Source organism: Dermochelys coriacea, chromosome 6, assembly GCF_009764565.3.
Source record: "Dermochelys coriacea isolate rDerCor1 chromosome 6, rDerCor1.pri.v4, whole genome shotgun sequence".
NCBI classification, from domain to species: Eukaryota; Metazoa; Chordata; order Testudines; family Dermochelyidae; genus Dermochelys; species Dermochelys coriacea.
The window spans coordinates 99,550,386-99,571,866 of NC_050073.1; the positions used below are offsets into that span (position 1 = coordinate 99,550,386).

At 40.6% G+C, this 21,481-nt stretch overlaps 1 protein-coding gene across 4 annotated transcripts in view; it reads right to left on the reverse strand.

Moving 5' to 3' along the window:
* Nucleotides 1-21,481, reverse strand: part of ITPK1 (inositol-tetrakisphosphate 1-kinase) — a 218,685-nt gene that overhangs the window by 154,231 nt on the left and 42,973 nt on the right. For 2 of the 4 annotated variants that reach the window (XM_038405731.2, XM_043517868.1), the window contains exon 2: nucleotides 8,412-8,436. The exons of 1 other annotated variant lie outside the window; for it this stretch is intronic. In XM_038405731.2, coding sequence (XP_038261659.1) covers nucleotides 8,412-8,436 — 25 coding nt within the window. Of the gene's footprint in view, nucleotides 1-3,261; nucleotides 3,422-8,411; nucleotides 8,437-21,481 lie in introns of all 4 variants that reach the window. One more of the 4 variants, XM_043517869.1, reaches the window with a different exon arrangement.

The window sequence follows — 21,481 nt, forward strand, 5'->3', positions numbered from 1 at the left end:
TAAGAACATACTAGAATCAGTTATAGCAGGCAGACTAACCAGGACACCTGGTTTAAAAAGGACCTCCCATCAGTTAGTGGAGGGCATGCAAGGAGCAGGGAGTGAGGTGGTGTGCTGCTGGGGGACTGAGGAGTACAAGCCTGATCAGGCTTCAGGAGGAAGATGCTGCAGTGAGGATAAAGAAGGTGCTGGAGGGGAGGCCACGGGGAAGTAGCCCAGGGAGTTGTAGTTGTCATGCAGCTGATACAGGAGACATTGTAGACAGCTGCTATCCACAGGGCCCTGGGCTAGAACCCGGTGTAGAGGGCGGGCTCGGGTTCCCTACATCCCCCCCAACTCCTGATCAGACACAGGAGGAGTTGACCTGGTCTGTGAGCAACACCAGAAGGGAAGGTCTAATTTGGAAAGGGATCTGGCCTGTCCCCGACCCACTGCATGGGACACAGAGACTGTGGGGATTGTTCTCCGTTTTCCCCCATGTTGGCCAGCGATGAGGTTAGCTGAGTGAATGGCAGGTTTGAGCCTCTAGCAGAAGTGGCCAAACTGAGGAATGCCATGAACCTCTGAGGTAAGCAAATCTGCCAAAAAGCACAGGACCCACCAAGGCAGAGGAGGAACTTTGTCACAATACATTTAAACTTGTCTTCTTAATTGCTACACTACGGTGTGGAGTATTTTATCTTTTTTTCTATTTTTTCCCACAAATATGTATTTATGCAGGTGTTCTGAATGGAGCAGAAAGAAATAGGTTTGATTTTGCTTTTAACTCCAATTTGCAGGATATAATATCCCATCATGTCCAAACCTCCCTCTCTTCTCTCTCCGTGCATGCACTAGAATCTGCAATTCCTACCAATTCAGCAAATAGTGCTTTGCAGTTAGTGACACAGAACCAGATGAAGGAGACCATCACATTGCCTTACTCCTGGGGGGGGGGAGGGAAAGCTAGAATTTTGTTTAGGGTTTTTTTGTTTTTTTTTAAATTCTTCTTATTTCTTGGGGATAGAGTTGTGGATTTTTTTAAAAAAAATTCCATTCAGTACTTTAATTTTGGAAGATACTCCCACATCATAACTTTACAGTATTTATACAGTAAATCAAAATGTAACCTTAAGAAGTTACCAGAATCTCTTTTCATGTTAAATTGAACACCTGTAACATCTAATCCCACATGTCAAAACGTCTGAAAATTACCTGCAAAAGTCAGAGGGATTGAGGGCTTTGTAGTAGCTTTTCCAAAAGACGCAACAAGGTCACAGTTGAATGCCATACCCAGGAGAACATGCACTTTATTGAGATGCTGGCACGCAAATGAAAATAAACATTATTCTTCCAGCAAGCCAACTCTCCAACATCTCAGCAACTCTGCTTGCTTTGGAAGCTCTCCAGTCCCATCTTTCTGTATATGTTATTGGATATGTATTTTATAAGCACCCTTCTTTTGGTTATATTTTGCTGTTCCTAACTTATTCCATTTCATACTTCATGTGAAAATAAACCTCTCAACATTTCAAGAAAACAACTGTTCCCTGGCAACAGTTAGTGGAAACTGTTGAATCAAAGTAAAATACTGATGACAAGATAAAAACCTCAGTTGGCTTTGCTGAAATCTATGAAAGAGAACTGTTTAAAGGACAGTTTTCCACTCAAAAATAAGAGATTTGAAATATCTGAATTCCCAGAATTGTGGGGGAAAGGAAAAACAAAGCAGCAACCTAGACCATCCTGACTACTAGAGTCAGCTGTTCCACATTAAAAAACAATTTATCTTCTAGGTCCCATTGTTACTTTATTTAAAACAAACAAAAAAAAAACCACACACACACACACCAGAGCTTGGAATTCAACAACTAATCCCAGTTTTGTAGCCAAGCAACTTCAATGTCTTACCAAGACAATGCATGCTAATGTTAATTAGGCACCAAAAAATACTTACAAATTTTCATTTTAAATATAGAAAAATATGAATTACGTCTCCAGGAAAGGGTGGGCGAGGTAGTTACTTAAGTGGGCTTTGAAGTGCCCCAAACTTTGCAACACAAAAGCTAGCCAGGCAATTTGTCAGGGGCCTAAGGGCTTCAGCTAATTAATACTTATTTGCATAATTTGAAACAAAAATAAATGTAAACCATCCTCAGATGTCCTTGTGGGGATTCCCCTTTATAAAAATGTGCACCTCTCTCATTTTAGAGAGCTTTTGCAAAGCAAGGTATTGTTATCCCCAATGACCTCAGATCAGACAGCCAAGCTGATGTGGCCTCTTGCTCCTGTTTCCAGTTAAACTAATACAGGCAACAAATTGGATGCCAGGGTGGATAAAAATCAATGATTTTTTTAAAATTAAAAAAAAAAAAAAAATCAGACTTTTATTTAAAATAGGCTTTTTCCTCAAAAAGCATTTTATCAAAAAAAATCCATTCTAAAGATTGTATCTTAATACTGTATAACTCAAAGATATCTCTTCATGGAATAGGGATTATAAATTCTAATTCTATAGTATGAGAGAATATAGTCATGTAATGTTTAAGAAAAGTTTTGTAAATGAGTTCCAATAGTTCATGGATTAGGACGCAATTTTATGGGGTTCCAGAAGCTTCTGTATAGATTTAGGTTAATCTTTCTATCTACCTAATGGGACTCGGTGCTCACTCTAGAAGATAACATCAGAGATGCTTAGTTTTACAGCATTAATATTAATATTAATGATTAACCCATTGAATTGGAGATAGTTCACCTCCCAATGACTTCATAAATATCTGCCTCAATTACCTTTGGTAAATGAAATAACCAAACAATCATTCATTTTCTGATATAGCTATAAAATTGTAAAACTAATCTGAAAAGTTTTCAAAAACTAATCATTGTTTAAAAATGTATAGTGTGTACCTTCTCAAAATGAAACCTACATCTATCTCTGAGTTGTGAAGACTATGTATTAAGGTTATAACAACCAACAAAAATGCACTTTTATGTAGAAAACCATGATTAAATCGAGTCTTCCTGAATAGTGATTTAAATCATGATTTAAATCAATTTGATTTAAATCAAATCCACCCGGTTTTTAAATACCAAATTTTGTTTAAAACCTAAGTCCCAAATAAATGTTACATTTTTAAAATTCCAATTAAAAAAGCTGGCATTAGATTCCACCACCAGGACACTGGATATCAATTCAATGTTTTAAATGCTGAATATTTTATAAATATACAGAGAAATGTCATGCCTTAAACACAAAAAAAAGTAAAGGAAAAGTTCCCCTACTTATGATGTTTTAAGTCCTTGGCTGGAATCCCCTACGTTTGTATCACAGTTACAACACCTTGAGTGGACATGCAACTGCTGTTCCAAGCGTTTTCCAAGCAGTGGTTGGAACATGTTAAATGAGGTCTTCAGCTAAAGTCCAGCTCCACCAGTGCAATCTCTTTACATAGGGAAAAAAAAAAAACACAAGTATTGTAGCTGCCCTGGTTCTGCTGGCCTTCTTAACCTCATCCCATCACACAGCATCCAAAAGCCCCTGCTCCCAGGAACAAGTGCTAGGTACTATGCTACTGGTGCTTCCAGAGTGCCAGCACATACTGCTCCAACTGCAGTTGTCATGTGCACTGTGTGTTGATGTGCCAATGCAATGTTGGCAAGTCACTGCCAGACATCCTGTGTGACCTTGGGCAAGTCACGTAGCCTCCCTGTACCTCAGATCCTCATCTGTAAAATGGGGATAATAGCACTTTCCTGCCTTACGGGGATGTTTTGAGTATAACTACATTAAAGACTGTGAGGCACTCAGCTACTCCAGCTATGCAGGCCAATAAGTACCTCAGACAGACAGATTAAATTGCTGCAAGGGGAAGAGATGCAACAAACTATTTTACACAGTTAGTGTCCTTATTTAAAAAGATGTTGTACACTGAATTATGTTTTCTGGTGTCAGTCTGTAGCTACTTTACTGAGTTGGGTTCAAGCTGCGAAGTCCAGATCCAGATCTGAAATTACTGGAGGATATTGGTATCCACTAGCCTGATAGGAACCAGCTGAAGAGTTCAAATCCAAAACTCCCATATGTTTGTGTGCAAAGTTTAGGGTCTGGCTGCTCTATAGAATCTTACACTGAGGGTCTTTTGCCAGGCCAATTTTTAAGCCAAATAGCTTAGTGGATTTCATTTAACAGCATTATGTAATACCACTACCTGTTTCAATTCTAATGCATTGAGTTCATAAATAAAAACTCATGTGCGTTTTCATTTATCTGTTTCAAATGCACTTTTACATTTCATTTTGTAAGTCTTTGATTCAGGTATTTTTGTTTTTATAAATGCCTGGTACAAAAATAATGTTTTACCAGTGGGTGGAAGAAGATGCTTACTTAACCTACCATTAGCGTTCCTTGCCCTGCACCAGTTCATTTTCACAAATATGTCTGCTTGCTGACTGTCCAAGAACTTGGAACTCTACACCTACAGCTGAAGTCTCAGGCAAAAGTCAGAAACGTAGGCTGGCCTTAACATCAAATCCAGTAGCAAAGTCTGTAACTGTCATCCAAGAGTAGCTCACCACCAATATATAGGTAGAAATTAAGTGTAAGGAAAATGAGGTTGAGGCTTTCATTAGCACTAGTGAAAGGAAAAGGGTCACCTTATCTTCTCACAGAGAAGAGAAATAGGAAAACATATCGGCACTTACCTGAAAATTTCCTTTCTTTTATTAGGAAGATCCATGGATCTTCCCCACCTTGGGCAACATTTTAGGAATTGAGACAAAGATTTGGTGTCTGTTCACACAAATCACCACATGCCTGTTTAGTACACTACTGCAATACTAGCCATCCTCTTGAATCCAACAGGTTAACAGCAAATTCCTTTTACTGACTCTTTGGCTATCCTGTGTTATACACACGCCACACTAAATGTATTCAGAAATCAGTGGCAACAGTTCTGATCTAGTGCAAATAGAAACATAGATGCAAGAGTCTGTGTATTTTTGTGCATCAAGTTGTTAGTTTATTGTCAAGAATATGAGGTGGCTTACTTTGGGACAGCTCACAATAGGAGCTATTCCTGGAAAGCAAAGAAGTCCTGCTGCTTAACACAGGAAAACAACACTACTGCCAAATAAACGTTGTCCAGCAGATCAAATACCAAAATCATCATTCCTCATCTATGAGCAGAGCTGAGGAAGCACATCATGTGGGCAATGGAGGTTTTCAGGGGATCTGGTATGAAAAGAATATACATGTTTCTGGTTACATCTCTATGCAAAGAAAGTTTGCATTTAGGAGGGGGGGCCATGTGCAGAATAGCTTGGTTTGGTTTGGTAGCAGGGAAGTGGCATCTAAAGTGCTGTCAGCAGTAAGATTTATCCAGACACCCCTAGCTATGGGGTAAATTCTTTACTAAGAGATGGAAGAAAATACTCAACACTGCAGAGGAACTGTGATGGGGTCTACAAACCACACACTGTGCAACAAGGGGTTAAGGGATTTTGGGCCCAGCCAGCCCTGCCCCACCACACCTGCAGCAAATGCTCCATGTGGCGGAGGAATTAAAGGTCAGGGAAACAGCTCATTTTGGCAGTGGAGCTGGAAGTGAGCAGACCTGCAGTCCACAGTTCCAGCAGCACAGAGCAGAGGGAAACCTAAAGTCTCTGACATAGCTGCCCAAAGGGGCCCTCCTTGAGGGAAAGTAAGACCCACCTCAGAGAAAGAAGTATCCCCCTCTCCTCCACCTGTGGACCCTGGTAACCCCCTCTTACTTATTTGATTCAGACTTCCCCAAGAGAGGAAAGCCTTGGACTAAGCTGACTGGAGAGAGGGGGGCAAGTAGGACAGCCTTAACGTCAGTTGCCAGACCACTGGTAGCCCAAAGGGTAGAGTGGGAGGGACTGGGTTCCCCTCCCTGCCAGTCACAGGTTGCGGCCTTGACCACTAGGCTATGCTTCCAAGCAAATCCCGAGTGAGGACCATTACAGGAAGGTAAGCCTCAGATCTCATGAAACTTCAACAATGCAATCACAGAAGCATGTTCCTCCCTTGCTGCTGGGGGGGGGGGAAGGAAGGGGCACAGGAATAATGGTCTTTCAACAGCTTTTAATCAAGTAAAGGTTACTGGTTACCCCCCTGTCCTCTAGGTATAGCAGTTGGGGGCAGATCTCTCAAAGTCAAGATCCCAGGGCAGCCTGTACAATGTTGTGAGGTTTGATTCCATAAGGTATCTTTTCACTGAGTCCTCACCAAGTTCTCGCCAAACATTTCCAAACTTTCTCTGTGTAAAAAAGGTCTTTTCCCCTGGTTTGTGTCTAGTTGGTGAACAGATGTTAAACCACACTTAATTACAGAGTCCTCCATTCAATAACTGGACTCTGCTTATGAGCCCTGCATGTTACATTACTATAATGGAGACTCACCCAATCATCATAATATAAGCACAGGAGCTTAACCCAGGGAAGTAAAAAGGATCTTCCCCTCTTCTCAGCCAGTAGGGGCTGTGCTGAGTTAGTCTCATATGGCTGTCTCATCACTTAAACAGTGCAGCATTTAGAAACCCAATGAAATATACCCAGGTCCATTGGCAGCAACTATTATTAATGTTATAATAATGATCATCATTATCATAAGATGCAGGCTAATACTCATCTTCTCTAGCATATAAAGCTGATAAATACTACCAGCATCTCAAAAGGCAGAGATCTGGAGATTCTAAACAATCAGCAAACAATGAACAATGTGCTGTTCAGCTCCTGGCAGTAGCTGGCAAAGGGAAAGAGGATGATCTTGTGGCTGTAGCATGCTAGAGGAGAAAGAATAAATACAGCTGGACATTAAGGCAGATTCTTTCTTTTCTTGTAATGTTGTCAAGCAGCTGATCTTCACAAGAATATTCTCATACACCTTAAAGGAACACTCTCAAATTTAGTGTTGTCAAACTGACTTTTTTTAAAATGTATTTTTTCTGAGAGAGGAGTCTTTAAATAGCATGATCCGATTTTAAAGAGATTTTATTCATGCTCGTAAGGATTTTTTATGCACCTCTGCTGATGTTTAGAAAGCTTTTTCAAGCAGAAAGAAGGGCAACACCAAACAACCTCAGCTCACACCCCATCCCTCTTTCTCGGTGTACACAGTGTCAGCTGTGCTGCTGTTACTGGTGAACTCCCTCTTCCAGCACCTGAGGAGCACATGAGCAAAGTCATCACTTTAGTGCAGGGCAAGAGTGCAACTGACCAGCAACAAAAGAGTGACAATGACAGAAGGTACTGTAGAATGCACAAGATAAAATGGGAACAAAGCCTGTATCCTGATCTCTTTCAGTTACCACGCTCTAAGGGGTTATCTGGCACAACAAAAGCATCAGATAGAAATGTAAGAGACAAGGTGGGAGAGGTAATACCTTTTACTGTACCAACTTCTGTTCATGAGAGAAATGATTTTTTTGAGCTTACATGTCCCTTTAACCAGTGCTTGAAGTGGGTGGGATCACAGACATGGCCAAAAAAAAAAAAAAAAAAGGTTTTTTTTAATCAAGCTGGGCTCCTGAGTGGCACACTTTCAGTCTCCTCTTCCCATTATGAAGGACTTTGGAAGTTGTTTTGTCAGGTTATGTTGGACCATCACTAGAGTTAGTATGTTAAAATTTAAAAATATCTCAACTAGTTATTGCCTCAATAGAAGTCTCTCCCCATTTAAAAACAAATAGTAGTAAATAGTTAAATAGCTTCTTGAGCTAAAAACTGAATGTGATTATTATAAAATAAATATATACAAGAAATTGTGAATTGTCTGTATTCAGCATATACAAATTTATTTCAGCTCAGATGACAGAACCCCATCTGTTTTCAGACCACTCTAAGCACTGCTTTTACCTATAGCACAGTGGAAATATAGCCATCCAGACTTAGCAAACAGGAAGAAAATCCAGCCACCCCTCAAGACCATCAGTAGATGGGCCAATACCAAATTAAGTGATAGTTTTGTCTCCTTCCTGTCCATTGGGTTGCAAGAACATTCTCTGCATAATGGACTAACTTCTTTACAAGTTTCTTACACACAGGCAGCTCTTCTTTCCCTTAAGCCTTATTGTATTTAAATGCAATAAACACAGATTGCACCACCTAATCATAACCAATGTTACTGACTCTTACTAGTTGATACAGAAAAGAAAAGCCTAAACATTGGCCACAAGATTGGATAGGGTCTATCATACACACTTAGCAGCATCAGACTTGCTTTTCCCAGAGTGAATGTTTGAATAATAAGGGAATGAAACAAGAAAAAGATTGATGGAATGGAAAAAAAATGAAGAGTGAAATCTGGACAATTGGTTGGTGAAATCTGCCAGAGATTTAGAAGTTTTCTTTGTAAAGTGAGAGAAGAAGCGTACTACTTTTTATATAGAAAAGTTAAAATAATCTTTACTCACCTGTATGACTTCTATCCCTCTTTTCCTGGAAAAAAAGAAAAGGACAAAGGGTTATGTTAGTAAATGATGAATAGTAACAGAATTCAAATACTCAAAGGAACACATTGTTTGATATTAGAACATTAAGGAAAAACTCTACATTACAGTACTTGAGCCAATTCTAGGCCCCAATTCAGAAAAGCACATGCGTAAGTGCCGTCTTGAATAGGGACTAACTTCAGCACGTGCTCAAGCATCATCCTGAATTGGGGCCTGGGAGGTGAGGTGGAAGATTATGCAAATTATACCTCAGTGAATGGTTATAAGGGATGTTATACTGATGTAATTTATAAGCTACCAGGCAAAGGAAGCATAAGAGGTTCATGTTAAAGCAGTGAACACCCTATTTTTAGTTCCTTTTCCCTGCTATCCCTCTCTCCTCACCCTTTAATGTAATTCTCACACCGTGGTATTACTGTCAACTATAGAATGGGTCAAATTCAGAGGTAACATGTAAGGAGATGCAAGTTTGTCAGTCAGCAGGTGCAAGTTTAAGATGCTGTGTTTTATTCTATCTTATTCGCGTACTTGTACCATGCCCATCACCCTGGTACCTGACCACCTTCCACAGTCAGGCATCTACATGGAGATTTACATCAGTCAATTTTCCTCTTTTCAACCCCTCGTGGGCAAGAATGGGCTGAGCAACTTACCTAAGGGATTTTTAAACTGTCCTAGAAATGTTTACAGGTTACAAGAGTTGCTGTCAATGTTGTGATCCAAAAAGTGGCGAGATCTGAGGCCATTCCTAATTTTTGCTGGCGTGAACTGCAAAGTCTTGGACTCATTAGGAAGCTCTGTGCCCTGCATATATAGCTCCATACTTAAGGTTAATAGTTGCATCATGACTAAAAAAATGGGGCTGGCCAGGGCAGTCAGAGTGCCAAAGGTCGAGGAAGTCCATTAGAGGTACACCGACATGGCTAGAAGTTGCAAGTTAGGCGCACCCCAAAGTTGGCCTGTCATCTCTGGTGGCACTGGCAAAGCAGCCTGTATGTACACAGCCAGACATGCTTCCTTTATTATATCCAACAAGCTGACACCACACTAAACTACGAGTAGAAATCCCCGCCCACTCCATGACACTTTCCCCTCTATGTGCAGGCTATTTAAATGCAGAGCAATTTTTCCCCTCAGACTCAAAGAGAGAATTTAATTTAGTGAGCCAGTTCTTCAGAAGAGGCATTAGACCAGGATTCATTTTACTTGCCTCTGCTAACTCCCCAGGTAGAAGTGAAAGATCCTTTGGCACAAGGAGGAAAAGGAAAAAAAAGACCAACTCTGGCCAACATTCCCCTGCTGAATAAAACAGCAGTAGAGTCCATGGCTCTGTGCGTGGGTGGGGGGAACAGCTGCTGACTGCATAAGTGGCTGCTCCCGTTGTCTACCCAACCCAGAGTTTCGTTCTTCTGGAAGACAAGGAGGAGAAAAGACAAACGATACAAATGGCTTCCTTCTCCTACCTCAAACTCTGGGAATCACTCAGAGCTATGGGAAGCTTCCCTTATTTGTACACCTAGGCCATTCAGAGCTTGCTGCTCAGCAAAGACATTAAAATAGAAATAAATGAGGTAAAATCATCTAACAGAGAAGCAGATAATCTCCAACTTCTTTTGCAGCCAGCAAGTTCCAGCTATTTTAAAAATACAATATTATTCAGCAAGCGATAGGGGACACATACACATTGCCTATGGCATGGCAATTTGCTGCAGATTAACACACAGCAAATGAGGTTAACCAAACAGCTATTTCTAGTGTGGTTATGGAGAAAATATGATTCAGCAAAGAAAAAGTTAGTGATTTTACAATAACAGGTAGCAAGAAGAAAAAGAAAAAAGAATTTAATGGCCAGGGAGAGGTTTAGAAAACAATGGCTGCAACCCAGTCAGAAGCATTCCAAGCATCTCAGAATACCCAGTGCTTAAGCTTCCAGCAAGCAAATGGGCTACAGTTTTGCCGTCATTGCCTTGTAATAAGCAGAAAGACTGGGGCTGCTGCTGAAACATTCGAAGCGTCATCCCCCCATGCTCCCACAGAAGCGCTGTTCCAAAGCCTCGTTATGGACAGAAACAAACCCAGGTGGTGGAAGAATACATTTTTCTATTCGTATATCTATACAAGATTCCAGAAACCATCACTCTGAAGCCTAGTCTGTCTGCTCAGTCAGTGTGAAGTGATGGAAACAGCTACACGCATGGCTGAGAGCTCTTTTTGTTTAGAGTATAACCAGGTTCAACCATCATGGGGATTTGTGGTCTGTTTCTGTTACCATGCAATTTTTAAGTTCTCAGCTTTTGGGGGCTTTACGAACTTTACGAATTCCACCTGTGCAACAGCACAGGATTTCAGCTCCTAGTAAACTGAATAAATCCTGTTCTGTTTTCAAGGAGTCAGAGGCTCTGTGCTAGTTGCCAAACCCACTCGAGGAGCATTCAGTCTGAAAGCTTTTTTATAATCCCAATAAAAATGGGCTTTACAAATTGATTGGAATTTACTAGCACTGACTGTACCATAAATGCAACAATATGTCCAAAGAACAAATTACACTAGCTTCTCACTACTCAATTTAGTGCAAAAGTGTTAAGTAAGAGAGGTGTGTTGTGTTGGATAAAAAGTTAAACACAAGCTCAAAGGACAGAGGGGAGGGCGGAAATGGTTGTGACTTTGGTTTGCATTGCTGGGCCTTCCTCAGCCTCTCTTCAAACAACCAAAAGGAACGCAGCTCTTCTGAAATGTTCTGTTTCACCCTTGAGAACCAAGAGGAGAAGGAACCAGAAAAGTTAAATCTTCTGAGAAGTAATTAACTTGGATGCAGTCCTTACTGAAACTGCTTTGTTAAAAGTAAGTTCTTTAAATAGAACAACACTCAACAGTCAGGATGACTTATTCCTGAGGGAAAAGCCCATTCAGACAGGCAACCACGTCATCAGTTCTGGAGTCAGCTACATCTCCAATGTACTGATCGCCCCCTACTTGGTGCTTAAAATCTAGATACACACACACACACCCCCCTGCACCTCAGACACAGAGTTTCCATTGGGCAAATTCTTTGACAATATTAACCAGTGGACTAAACTGTACTCAGACCACCACTGATACAATCAACGTGTACAAGATTCCCCACCCCCCAACTCCAAATACAAAACTACAACCACTTGTAGCAGCAGCCAGTACTGACCCAACAGCCAGCTGCCTTGAGAGCAAAGAAAGAAAAGACCGCTATGAATTCTTTTGGCCAAATTTGTGATTCTTGGAGAGAGAGACGTTTTGGGCGAAGCACATAGATGTAAGTGCCTGTGGGTACAGCTGGATGCCACCAAAGATGCTCATGCTTGCCAAAAACTATAGTAAAAGATGCTTTCATCACAGGGTTGCCCTTCTGGGTGCTACTATATTCTTCCTGGTGGACAAAGGAGCCAGGATCCATCTCACTCACGCACCCCTCTCCTTTGGAGAGAGCAGTGCAGCCAGTCTCCTCTCCTTGCACTCAGGAACTGCAAGCATCTGCAGTCTGACTGCCTCCTTCGTAGGTCCAACAAAAGGCCTCCCTACCCAGCTCAGTTGCATGTAGCAGCTATAATTTAACACCCATCAGCTGTGTACACACACACACACGATAGCAACTCATTTCTGAGAACAAAAATTTACGTTCATTTTAAAGCTTTCCCCCTCTTCCCTCAAAGTGGGAAACACAACTGGGGCTCAGGGTAACTAATCTGCACATTTTCATTTCATGGATATTATGAAAATGCCCAAAAGGTTAAAACTAAACTAAACTAGATCCCAAGAGGCCATTTAGAAAAAAATGCTTTTCGGTCAAAAGCACAAAGCTCCCATATCTAGGCCGGGTGTTTATATTCCAATTTTCAGCCCAGAAGAAATGTTTATCCCACATTTAAACCTCTGAAAGAAGTGGTTTACAATGAAAAAAAACAAGTAAATCCTTTGCAGCAAAGCTGTGATACCACAAGCAGCCGTAGCATGCTTGGAGCTATAGAAACCTATTTGGATGCAGCACAGATTACAGACTACGGCTTCTGCTTTATTTCCCTTTTGGCATAGGGCTCTATATTAATCACTCTTCTCAGAAGGAATCAAGTGTTGCTGCATGTAAAGAAATAAATGTTATCTAGTCATGTTATTGCCACATCATTAACTCTCAATAGAAAAAAAAATCAGAAGCTTGTTCTGGCTTGTTGTTTCTGTTCTTGAAACTTCTGAACAATTCTTATGCTATGAAGCAAACTGTACCACATGCAAGTGTGATTAAAATCCTTAAAATGTAACTTTATTGGATTCACCCACCTCTGATATTTTTAAGCTAGCTAGATCTATGAATTTAAAAGGAGACACCATTAAGTTAATGTAGGACCATAATTGATGCTTTGGAAGGTTTTACAAATCCTAAAGCTCAGAAGAAATAGTTCCATTAATTTATTCTTTTTGTATATATCTCAGATGGATTTAAATATCAATATCAAAAAATATCAAAAATAGCAATATCTGAGACCTAAATATTGCAGCATTATGCTGCTGAATGCCAGCCAGCAAGAGAAAATGACTGAAAACAAAAGGCTAACCTGACTGATATATTACTGTCTGAGCTGAGTGACATGGAGGAAAATAAACAGCGTTTATAATGAGCAGATTTTATTTTTAAATGATCAGTTTTAATAGTCTAAGAGATTATAAATACAAGTAAGGAAGTTTGGGTTTTTAATATAGTAGGATTTTTAATCCAACATTGCCCATTTAAATGTAGTAAAGTAAAAAAATATTTTGCTTTTTTATAAAGGACTTCCCAGAGTGCTTTATAACTATTACTAAATCAAGCCTCCTAATGCTACTGCAAAACTTTCCTTCTCGACAAAGCCTTTCCAGCATGATTCCAAGACTGGAATACTCATAAGTTTTTGATGATAAGTTTGGATTTCACTTGACTCCCTAAGTGTGGAAGACAGCAGATGATGGCCTCCTGGATCATATGGAAGTTACTATCAAGGTTTTTATCAGGAGTGATGCTCCTCCTGTGCAGAAAGCTGAAGATTAGGAATGCCTGAATCAAAGGAGTGGGTGGGTATATCTACTGAAAGTGTCTTCATCTACCGATTCCGGATATAACAAAGCTGCAGTTGGCCAATAGGATCCACATATACTCACCTTCACTTGGTCATTAACATCTTGAAGACATTCTGCTTAACCATCTGTCCTCTTGGCACAAAGGTTTCTTTGCCCAGCTAGTCTGCATCAGTATTTCACTATCTGACTAGTCTGCATTTTTATTATTAACATCATGTCCCTGCATATGAATCAATTCTTTTCATGCCCTACAATTTATTCCAACTACAGTATCTGTAATCGCCGCTAAAACTGATTGCAACCAACAGTTACTAAAGGAACCACTTGTACAGGAGAGCCCATGCAGATGGATTGCCCCATTCCAAAATGTTTATGGGCTACTGCCCTCCTTAGGGATACACAGGCTCTTCAATGGTTCCTTTACTGGAGGCTCAATTCCATCAGATTGTAAGTGCCATCAACTCCCACTGAAGTTCACTGAGGTAGAGGGTGCTCAGTGTCATGCATGAAAGCACTCTGCACTTGCAGGATTGAGCCCCTTTTCTTGCACCCAGCCCAGGGAGCTCAAGTCTGTGCTAAATTTCCCAATTTAGACCAGGAATACATTTGCCTTTCAGCAAGTTTTTCCTTCTGCAGCCAATTTAATTTCATAATGGTAAAAATGCCACTCCTTGATCTGTATCTATCAGCCTTTCCCAATGCTATTCTCTCCCTCTAAAACCTCTTGTAGCATAGGAAGAAGAAGAATACATCTCAGTCACAGCGAGGTAGCCTGCACTGCTGGAGAAAAGGTGCAACTACACAGTTGCTAACTCTGGATACCTCTCACTTTAGGAGGGTTGAAAAAGTGAGAGAAGTGTCCCCTAACTCCACACCCAGTTTACATTTCTGCTGTAATGAATGCCACTTTAAAAAAAAAATACCTTTACCATGGAGAAGAGTTACATTTGCCAAAGTATTTGTGGTTTTTCTCCCCCCATGCCACCCCATTTTACATAGATGGAGAACACTATGAATATGAACATGAAGTCAAATACTATAGCTTCGTAAATGATTTTAATATGATCCCAACTGTACAAACATGAGACCTTGTAGGACCCACGAGTTCTCAGAGCTTCAAACCATCATACCATGTTGTATTTCATTAGACATGACAAAATATTGGGCAGCCAGAACTAATATGGACCACAAAAGAGCATATTTTTTTTTGGAAGACAGGCAGCAATGTGACTCCTTAATATTAATGGGAGCCCAGGTACTGACTCTCTATACACGTCGTTGCAAAGTTCACCCCAGAAGTATTCAAGCACTCATTCATCCATAAACACCACTAAATGACATGGTGCACAGTTAGAACCCAGGTAAGTTATGAACCATGGAGGACCAAAACTAAAGTGCCATTGCATAAAGTGACAGCATCCAAATTTCACTTCTTAGGGTGTGTCTATACTACCTGCTGGATCGGCAGGCAGCAATCGATCCAGCGGGGGTTGATTTATCGCGTCTAGACTAGACACAATAAATCGACCCCCACGAGCGCTCTCCCATAGACTCCTGTACTCCAGCGCCATGCCATGAGAGGCGCAGGCAGAGTCGACGAGGGAGCGGCAGCAGTCGACTCACCGTAGTGAAGACACCGCAGTGAGTAGGTCTAAGTACTTCGACTTCAGCTATGTTATTCACGTAGCTGAAGTTGCGTAATTTAGATCGATCCCCCTGCTAGTGTAGATCAGGCCTCACATTGTTTTATTTAAGAAGTGAAGTGGGGGAGAAAAACCAGCAGAAATAAACCAGACATTTCAGGCAATAACTGAAAAGAAATAAGCTAGTTTCAGACACCAAACATTAAGACTTTCATTTACAGAAATGGTTTCAAGTCATATTACAGGGCTACCGATTTTAGCACTATCCCTAAACAAGCTGTATTACTAAAATAGTAATCAAAATCCATAAACATGAAAAGGTTTATTTTCCTCCCTTAATGAGCCTTTTAAACATCTGTCAGTGCTATTGAGTTCTGTAAGACTTTCTTCTTTTGCCTAATAAGGATAAGGTTTGCCCAACACATGCTGTTCTGGGATTCCAGTTCGGAGTCCTTGCTCATCATTTGTGTATCAGGGACACTGAATCCTGAAGTAAGAGGAACGCAACCTAATGAGGGCTGGAGAGGGAAGGAAGAATAATTTACAACTATCTAAAGGAAATTAATAGAAACAGTCAGTCAATTAGCCATCCTACCAGTCATTTGTAGCAATATTAGTAACTGATCGCGATTCTGAGTAATTGCATGGGCCTTTGCTATTTTGGAGACTACCTCCCCATCCACAAACCACCCTAAGAGAGGTCATCAGTAGATACAGCTGGTCATTACTGTCAGCAGCTGGGTGCAGTGTGAACACTTAGCAAAGGGTCCCCAGTGATAGGACTTCTTAGCTCACAAGATTAGGAGGAATCCAAGCCTAACCCTTAGCTCAACCAAATGCAAGACCCATCTCTTTGCAGGATAGTTGTAAGTACTTTAAAATGTCTAAATCAGACAGAAAATCCATTGCTTTCTGTCTTTATGGGTACAGTTCTCTCTACTATACCTACAATAGGTTAGATTAGTATTATTTTTGTTAATTAACAATTACTAAGAAGTTTCTAAAATCTACAGTTTACTTCAGTCTTAACAAACCCAAGCAAATATGCAACTGTTTGAGTCAACAGTTACAAATTACTGAATTCCTTTTAAGTAGAAGAGAAGAGATTGAACTAACACGGCATGTGTCAAAAGAGATTTTTCAATCCTTCCTTTTTCAATCAAGACACTATCCATATAGGTTAGGAAATAAAGAAGGTGAGTAGTTGGAAGGTGAGAAAGGCCTCCTCTGTGCATTAGGACACTCGCCAATTTTTCCATTGGGGTATTTATCATTTTTCTGCACTTTAGTAGGATCTGGAAAGCCAGAGGCAGCCAAGTCTCTGCTCCTTCGAGTCTCATTTCCACTAACTAAAAAGTAAAGATGTCAGGAACATCTCCTCTAACCCTTAGAGTCCTCCAGTGGAACAGTGTAAAAAGGCCCACGGTATGGACATGCAGTGAAATCCTGGCTCCGCTGAAATCAGTGACAAAATTCCCACTGAATTAATGGGGACAGGATTTCACCCTTGGTGTCTAATTCATCTCTGGAGAATATAGCTAGGGCCACTCTAGATAAATAGCGGACAGGTTTATTCTAGTTCAATTCCTTTTGCATATATATATTTATATATATATATATATAAAATTTATTTTATTTTATTTTATTAAAAAGGTACTAAAGGTTAACATGAGAGTCCATTTTTGGTCAACACCCTGCCGTAGGATGCATGTTACCTACAGCCAAGAGTGCCAATAAGGTGAGCCTAAAACAACCCACAGCAGCAAAATATTTTTCAAATTGACCAACCACTGGAGAAAACTACCTCCATGGCAATACATTAATAGAGTAAGAGGCACGTGGATGTGGTGTGTGACAATGCACTGATAGTCACCTGCTTCATTGGCACTCTTTTCATACCATATTGTAAGGCTTATTTAAAAAGTGAATAATGCCAGACAGCACATACAAGGCTAAAGGTGGTCACATGAAATTAAAAGTAATATATTTAAAGGAAAGGAAAGCGAGCATGCTGCCAAGAAATGAGAGACATTTAGTGTTAGTTTGTAGGAGTTTCAGGATAACAGATCTCCATGTTGCAGCTGCTAACAGGACCCACTGTTACCCTATCACGTGGCTTGCTGCAGTGCAGTGATTAAAACAAACAAACAAAAAAAGGTGCTGGGTTGTGACCCAATTCTTGCTTTTACATAGTTTATTATTCCTGTTATTGGCTGCAGTGTTGATACCAAGGGAGTTCCACACTAGCAGCAGGGGGAGCAGCTAGCACACAATTCCTGTGATGACGGCACAGCTTTACCATTACAACATTAGCAGGTTTCAGAGTAGCAGCCGTGTTAGTCTGTATTGGCAAAAAGAAAAGGAGTACTTGTGGCACCTTAGAGACTAACAAATTTATTAGAGCATAAGCTTTCGTGAGCTACAGCTCACTTCATCGGATGCATTTGGTGGAAAAAACTTTTATTAAAGTTTAATAAATGTTAGTCTCTAAGGTGCCACAAGTACTCCTTTTCTTTTTGCGAACATTAGCAGAGCGTGTTTTGATGCCCTAGGGACTAAAGCCGTCTTCAGCAACATAGGGATTTCTCTCCTACCTTTAATGAACAGCTCCTGATCACCTAGTGCTGGTCAGCTACTTCTAACGACCTACTGACATGAGCTCACTGATGAGCACATGGCTATTTGGCAAGCCTTCTTTCTCTCCCTCTGCTTTGCCTATAACCAATACTGACTGTTGAATGCAGGAATTACTGAATGAAATTCTATGGCCAGCGTCAAGCAGCCGGCGAAGCTTACCTAGTCCGTCCTCCTCCCTACCACACACTATAAAAATTGGGGTCATAATGGTCTCTATGGGCTTTTTTAAAAAAAAAAAAACACCAACAAAAAACAAACAACAATTGCTGGTTGTGTACAAGGCAAAAGTCACAAGGAGCAGGCAGTGCTTCAAGAAACAGAGGGGAAAAAAAGACAGACAAAAAGTCAGGAGAGACATGGAGAAGAGTTTTGCCCCTACACAACTACAGGGCCATAGCAGAAAAGGAAACCCCAGAGAACCCTTCCTCTCCAAAGACCCATGAAATGTTTTACTCACGTAGACTACCAGAAGACATAAGGAGATAAGCGCATTCATTAACTGAACGTTTAAACCAGATGAGTCTTTCTGAGGTTCCTGCCTCATTGTTAAAACATGACGCAACATACAATTGCTTCATTGTTCAATATGGTTTTTAATCTTTAGCAAATGCACACCACGGCTTGAGAGACCCACGTACATATTTTATACACAGTTTTCTGCGGTGGCCATAATAAATCATTAATGTAGGGTGTGGGGACACAAACAGCTGCTCCCCATACACTGGTTAAACATACATTTCAGGTTACTGGGGTTTTTACAGTGCAAAACACGGTTGGCATAGAGACAGTATGTGTTTTCCTTTGGACACCTATAGAATTACAACTCTCAGCACATTGAGACATGCAGAGACCGTTTCTCTAGAGGTTTTGGACTTAGGCACCATCGATTAGGCTTAAGAATCAGAAGATTCTTCTCCTTCACTGGATATTAGCTCCCTGTCTGGTCAATATCAGTTCAGCAGTGTTAACACAGAGGGCACGCATACAGTATCAGCTGTGTAAAGCAGGGTTAGGAAGACAATTTTTAATATGGAAATTTGCTTTGCTATAAGATAGATAGTTTTTCTTTTAAGAGGTCAACCCAGATTGAAGGTTGTTTTTTTTCCCCCCTTTATAGATAAAAGTTTTATATATGCAGGACAACATAAGCCTACTTGCCCACTGGAATAGAGAATAGCAAGAGTAAAAAATATAAAACCCTCCCCCTTCTCAGCTCCCCAGACCCTTGTGCCTTAAACAAATTTTTGCAGTTTCTCACTGCACTAAGCACCAGTTCTAACAAACCACCAGAAGGGAAATCACAAACCAAAAAAGGGACATTAGAAGCTAAGGTCAGGTCCAAACTTTAGACTGTGCCTAAAGAGAATAAAAAGGAAACTCTGGAGAACCTGTTTGTTTGTCTTTCACCTTCTGTGACTTTTGACAACGTCAGTGTAGAGGGAAGTTATGCTGCTACATGACAATTGGAAAGTGAAAAAAGATCAAAATTACTTCTAATATGGTACCATAAGTGCAATTTTCATCAGCCAAGATGGGTGAAATGCAAAGAGTAAAATCAGGACTTTTTTTAAGATGAGTTTTGTTGACAAGAACCTTTTCTTTAAGGTCTACAAGAAAAAAACAGCTTTTAAAGCATCAATGTTTAGGCTTTTCTAACTTATTAGTGTGTTTTCAATCATGGTAATTTGAGTTAGAGACCAGACATCTGGGTGCTTCCCTGTTATATCAATATCCTACAGCCCTACCATTCCACCCTTCAACTCCTGACCTGCTCAGAACAAAATAAATATTCAATATCTGATATTTTTTCAAATAATTGAAACACCTCAGACTTCGCAACTTTCATTGGATGATATCAAAGGGCTATCCAGAGATGAACGAATTGAGCCTCAAGACCCCCTGTTAGAAAAGAAGTATCCTTCCCATTTTATCAGTGGAGAGAGGGGGAAAATGACTGGAGCAGAGCCAGGATTAGAACTTGGTTGTCCCAACTTCCAATCCATTGTTCCAACTCCAAGACTCTGCCTCCTTTCTTTGGGCTTGATCCCAGCAAATCACTTAAGCATGTGTCTAACTTTAAAATTACAGTAGTCCTAGTGACCTCTATGGGACTTACTCATGAATAAGCATTTTGCTGGATTGGGACCAGAACATTAAGCTTCTTGCAGGGTTCTGTCCTAACTGACTGACTTGATTAGAGAGGAGCCAACTCACCATGATAACTTCCCCACTTTGTTTCCCTAGTACACCTCTCTTTCAAACAATTGCCAAAGCCCAGGACTGAAATCTGACTAGTTATTCCTCTGGACATGGAATTATACACAAATCAACACAAACGAAATGAGTCTGAATGCGACAGGGAAGGTTTATAATTCAAGAATTTAAAAAAGGGGACATCAGTTCAGACAGGATGACCAAGTCATGATGAAGGATCTATGCTCAGAAAGGGAAACAGATTCCTCATGGCGACTTAGCCCTGTTTTCCACTAGCTTCCTCAGCCCAGGAAGGCCAATTTAGCAACTAACAACCATCACCTTCATTGCTGGCTGAAGAGCAGAAAAGAGCAAATAGGTCTAGTTAATCCAGATGCTTTAACTGTGAATCATAATGGGGTGAAGCCCCTAACCTGAGGAACTGAGACTCTCCCAACTGGGAAGAAAAGGACTTTCTTCAGTACAACGTAAGCCTGCTCTGCACAGGACAAGTTCATTCCCTGCCCAAGCGTCCATCTAAAGGACTATGCTCTCTGACACTTGTCTGTTGAAAATTAACAAATTGTTCTGCTTTCCTCAACACTTGCACCCTTTTAAAAGAAAGGGTCAACATCTGCCAGCTACAAAAAAAAAACAAAACAAAAAGAAATTGCACATTGCAGTATAGCCAAAAATACTGACCAAGTTTCTCAAAAGTAACCAACAATTTTGAGTGCCCAACTTGAGATACCTTTAAGGGGGCCAGATTTTCATAAGGGGCTGGGCACCTACCCTCTCAGAATCCAGCGTCATTACAGTGTCTCAAGTTGGGCACTGAAAAATCGAGGGACCAACAACAGTCAGTCTTTTTTGGCAACCTTGGCCTCAGAAACCAAGTCTTAGTTCAAAGTTTGACCAGAAGTTACTTTGGACTTTGACATCATCATCTAGCCTTGCACTTTAACGTAAGAACATGCTTTTAGATGGGGCAGGTTGTTTTCCTCTTCCCCTTAATGGCTTGTTACACACATTTGCTGCAGCTTCTCTTAATTAGATAGTAAACTCTTTGGGGGAAAAGGATCACCTTTTACTCTAGGTCCATAGAACATCTGGCACCATCAGGCCCCAACATGGGCTTCTATGGACTATTGTAACATGAATAATAAATTAATAAAAGCAAGATCTGACTTATGAAACACTGAGTCCTTGCTGAAGTTCAGAAAAGGTTCACAGAAGACCAGAGCTTGCAATTCCCCCACCCTGCTGATGTCAGAGCTAATAAGACCACTTTCCCAGAGAGATATTTTAAATGACAGCATTAGTGTCTTGAGGGGAAAATTCTGTCAAAGTCCTCACAACACTAACTAAATCCAAAGGACGAGTTAACAGTATCCTGGAGGATCTCTTCTTTAATGCCTTTCATGAAGCCCTGTAACAGCCTGGTAACCTAGTCTAAAACCCTTCTGTGCAGGAATGAAG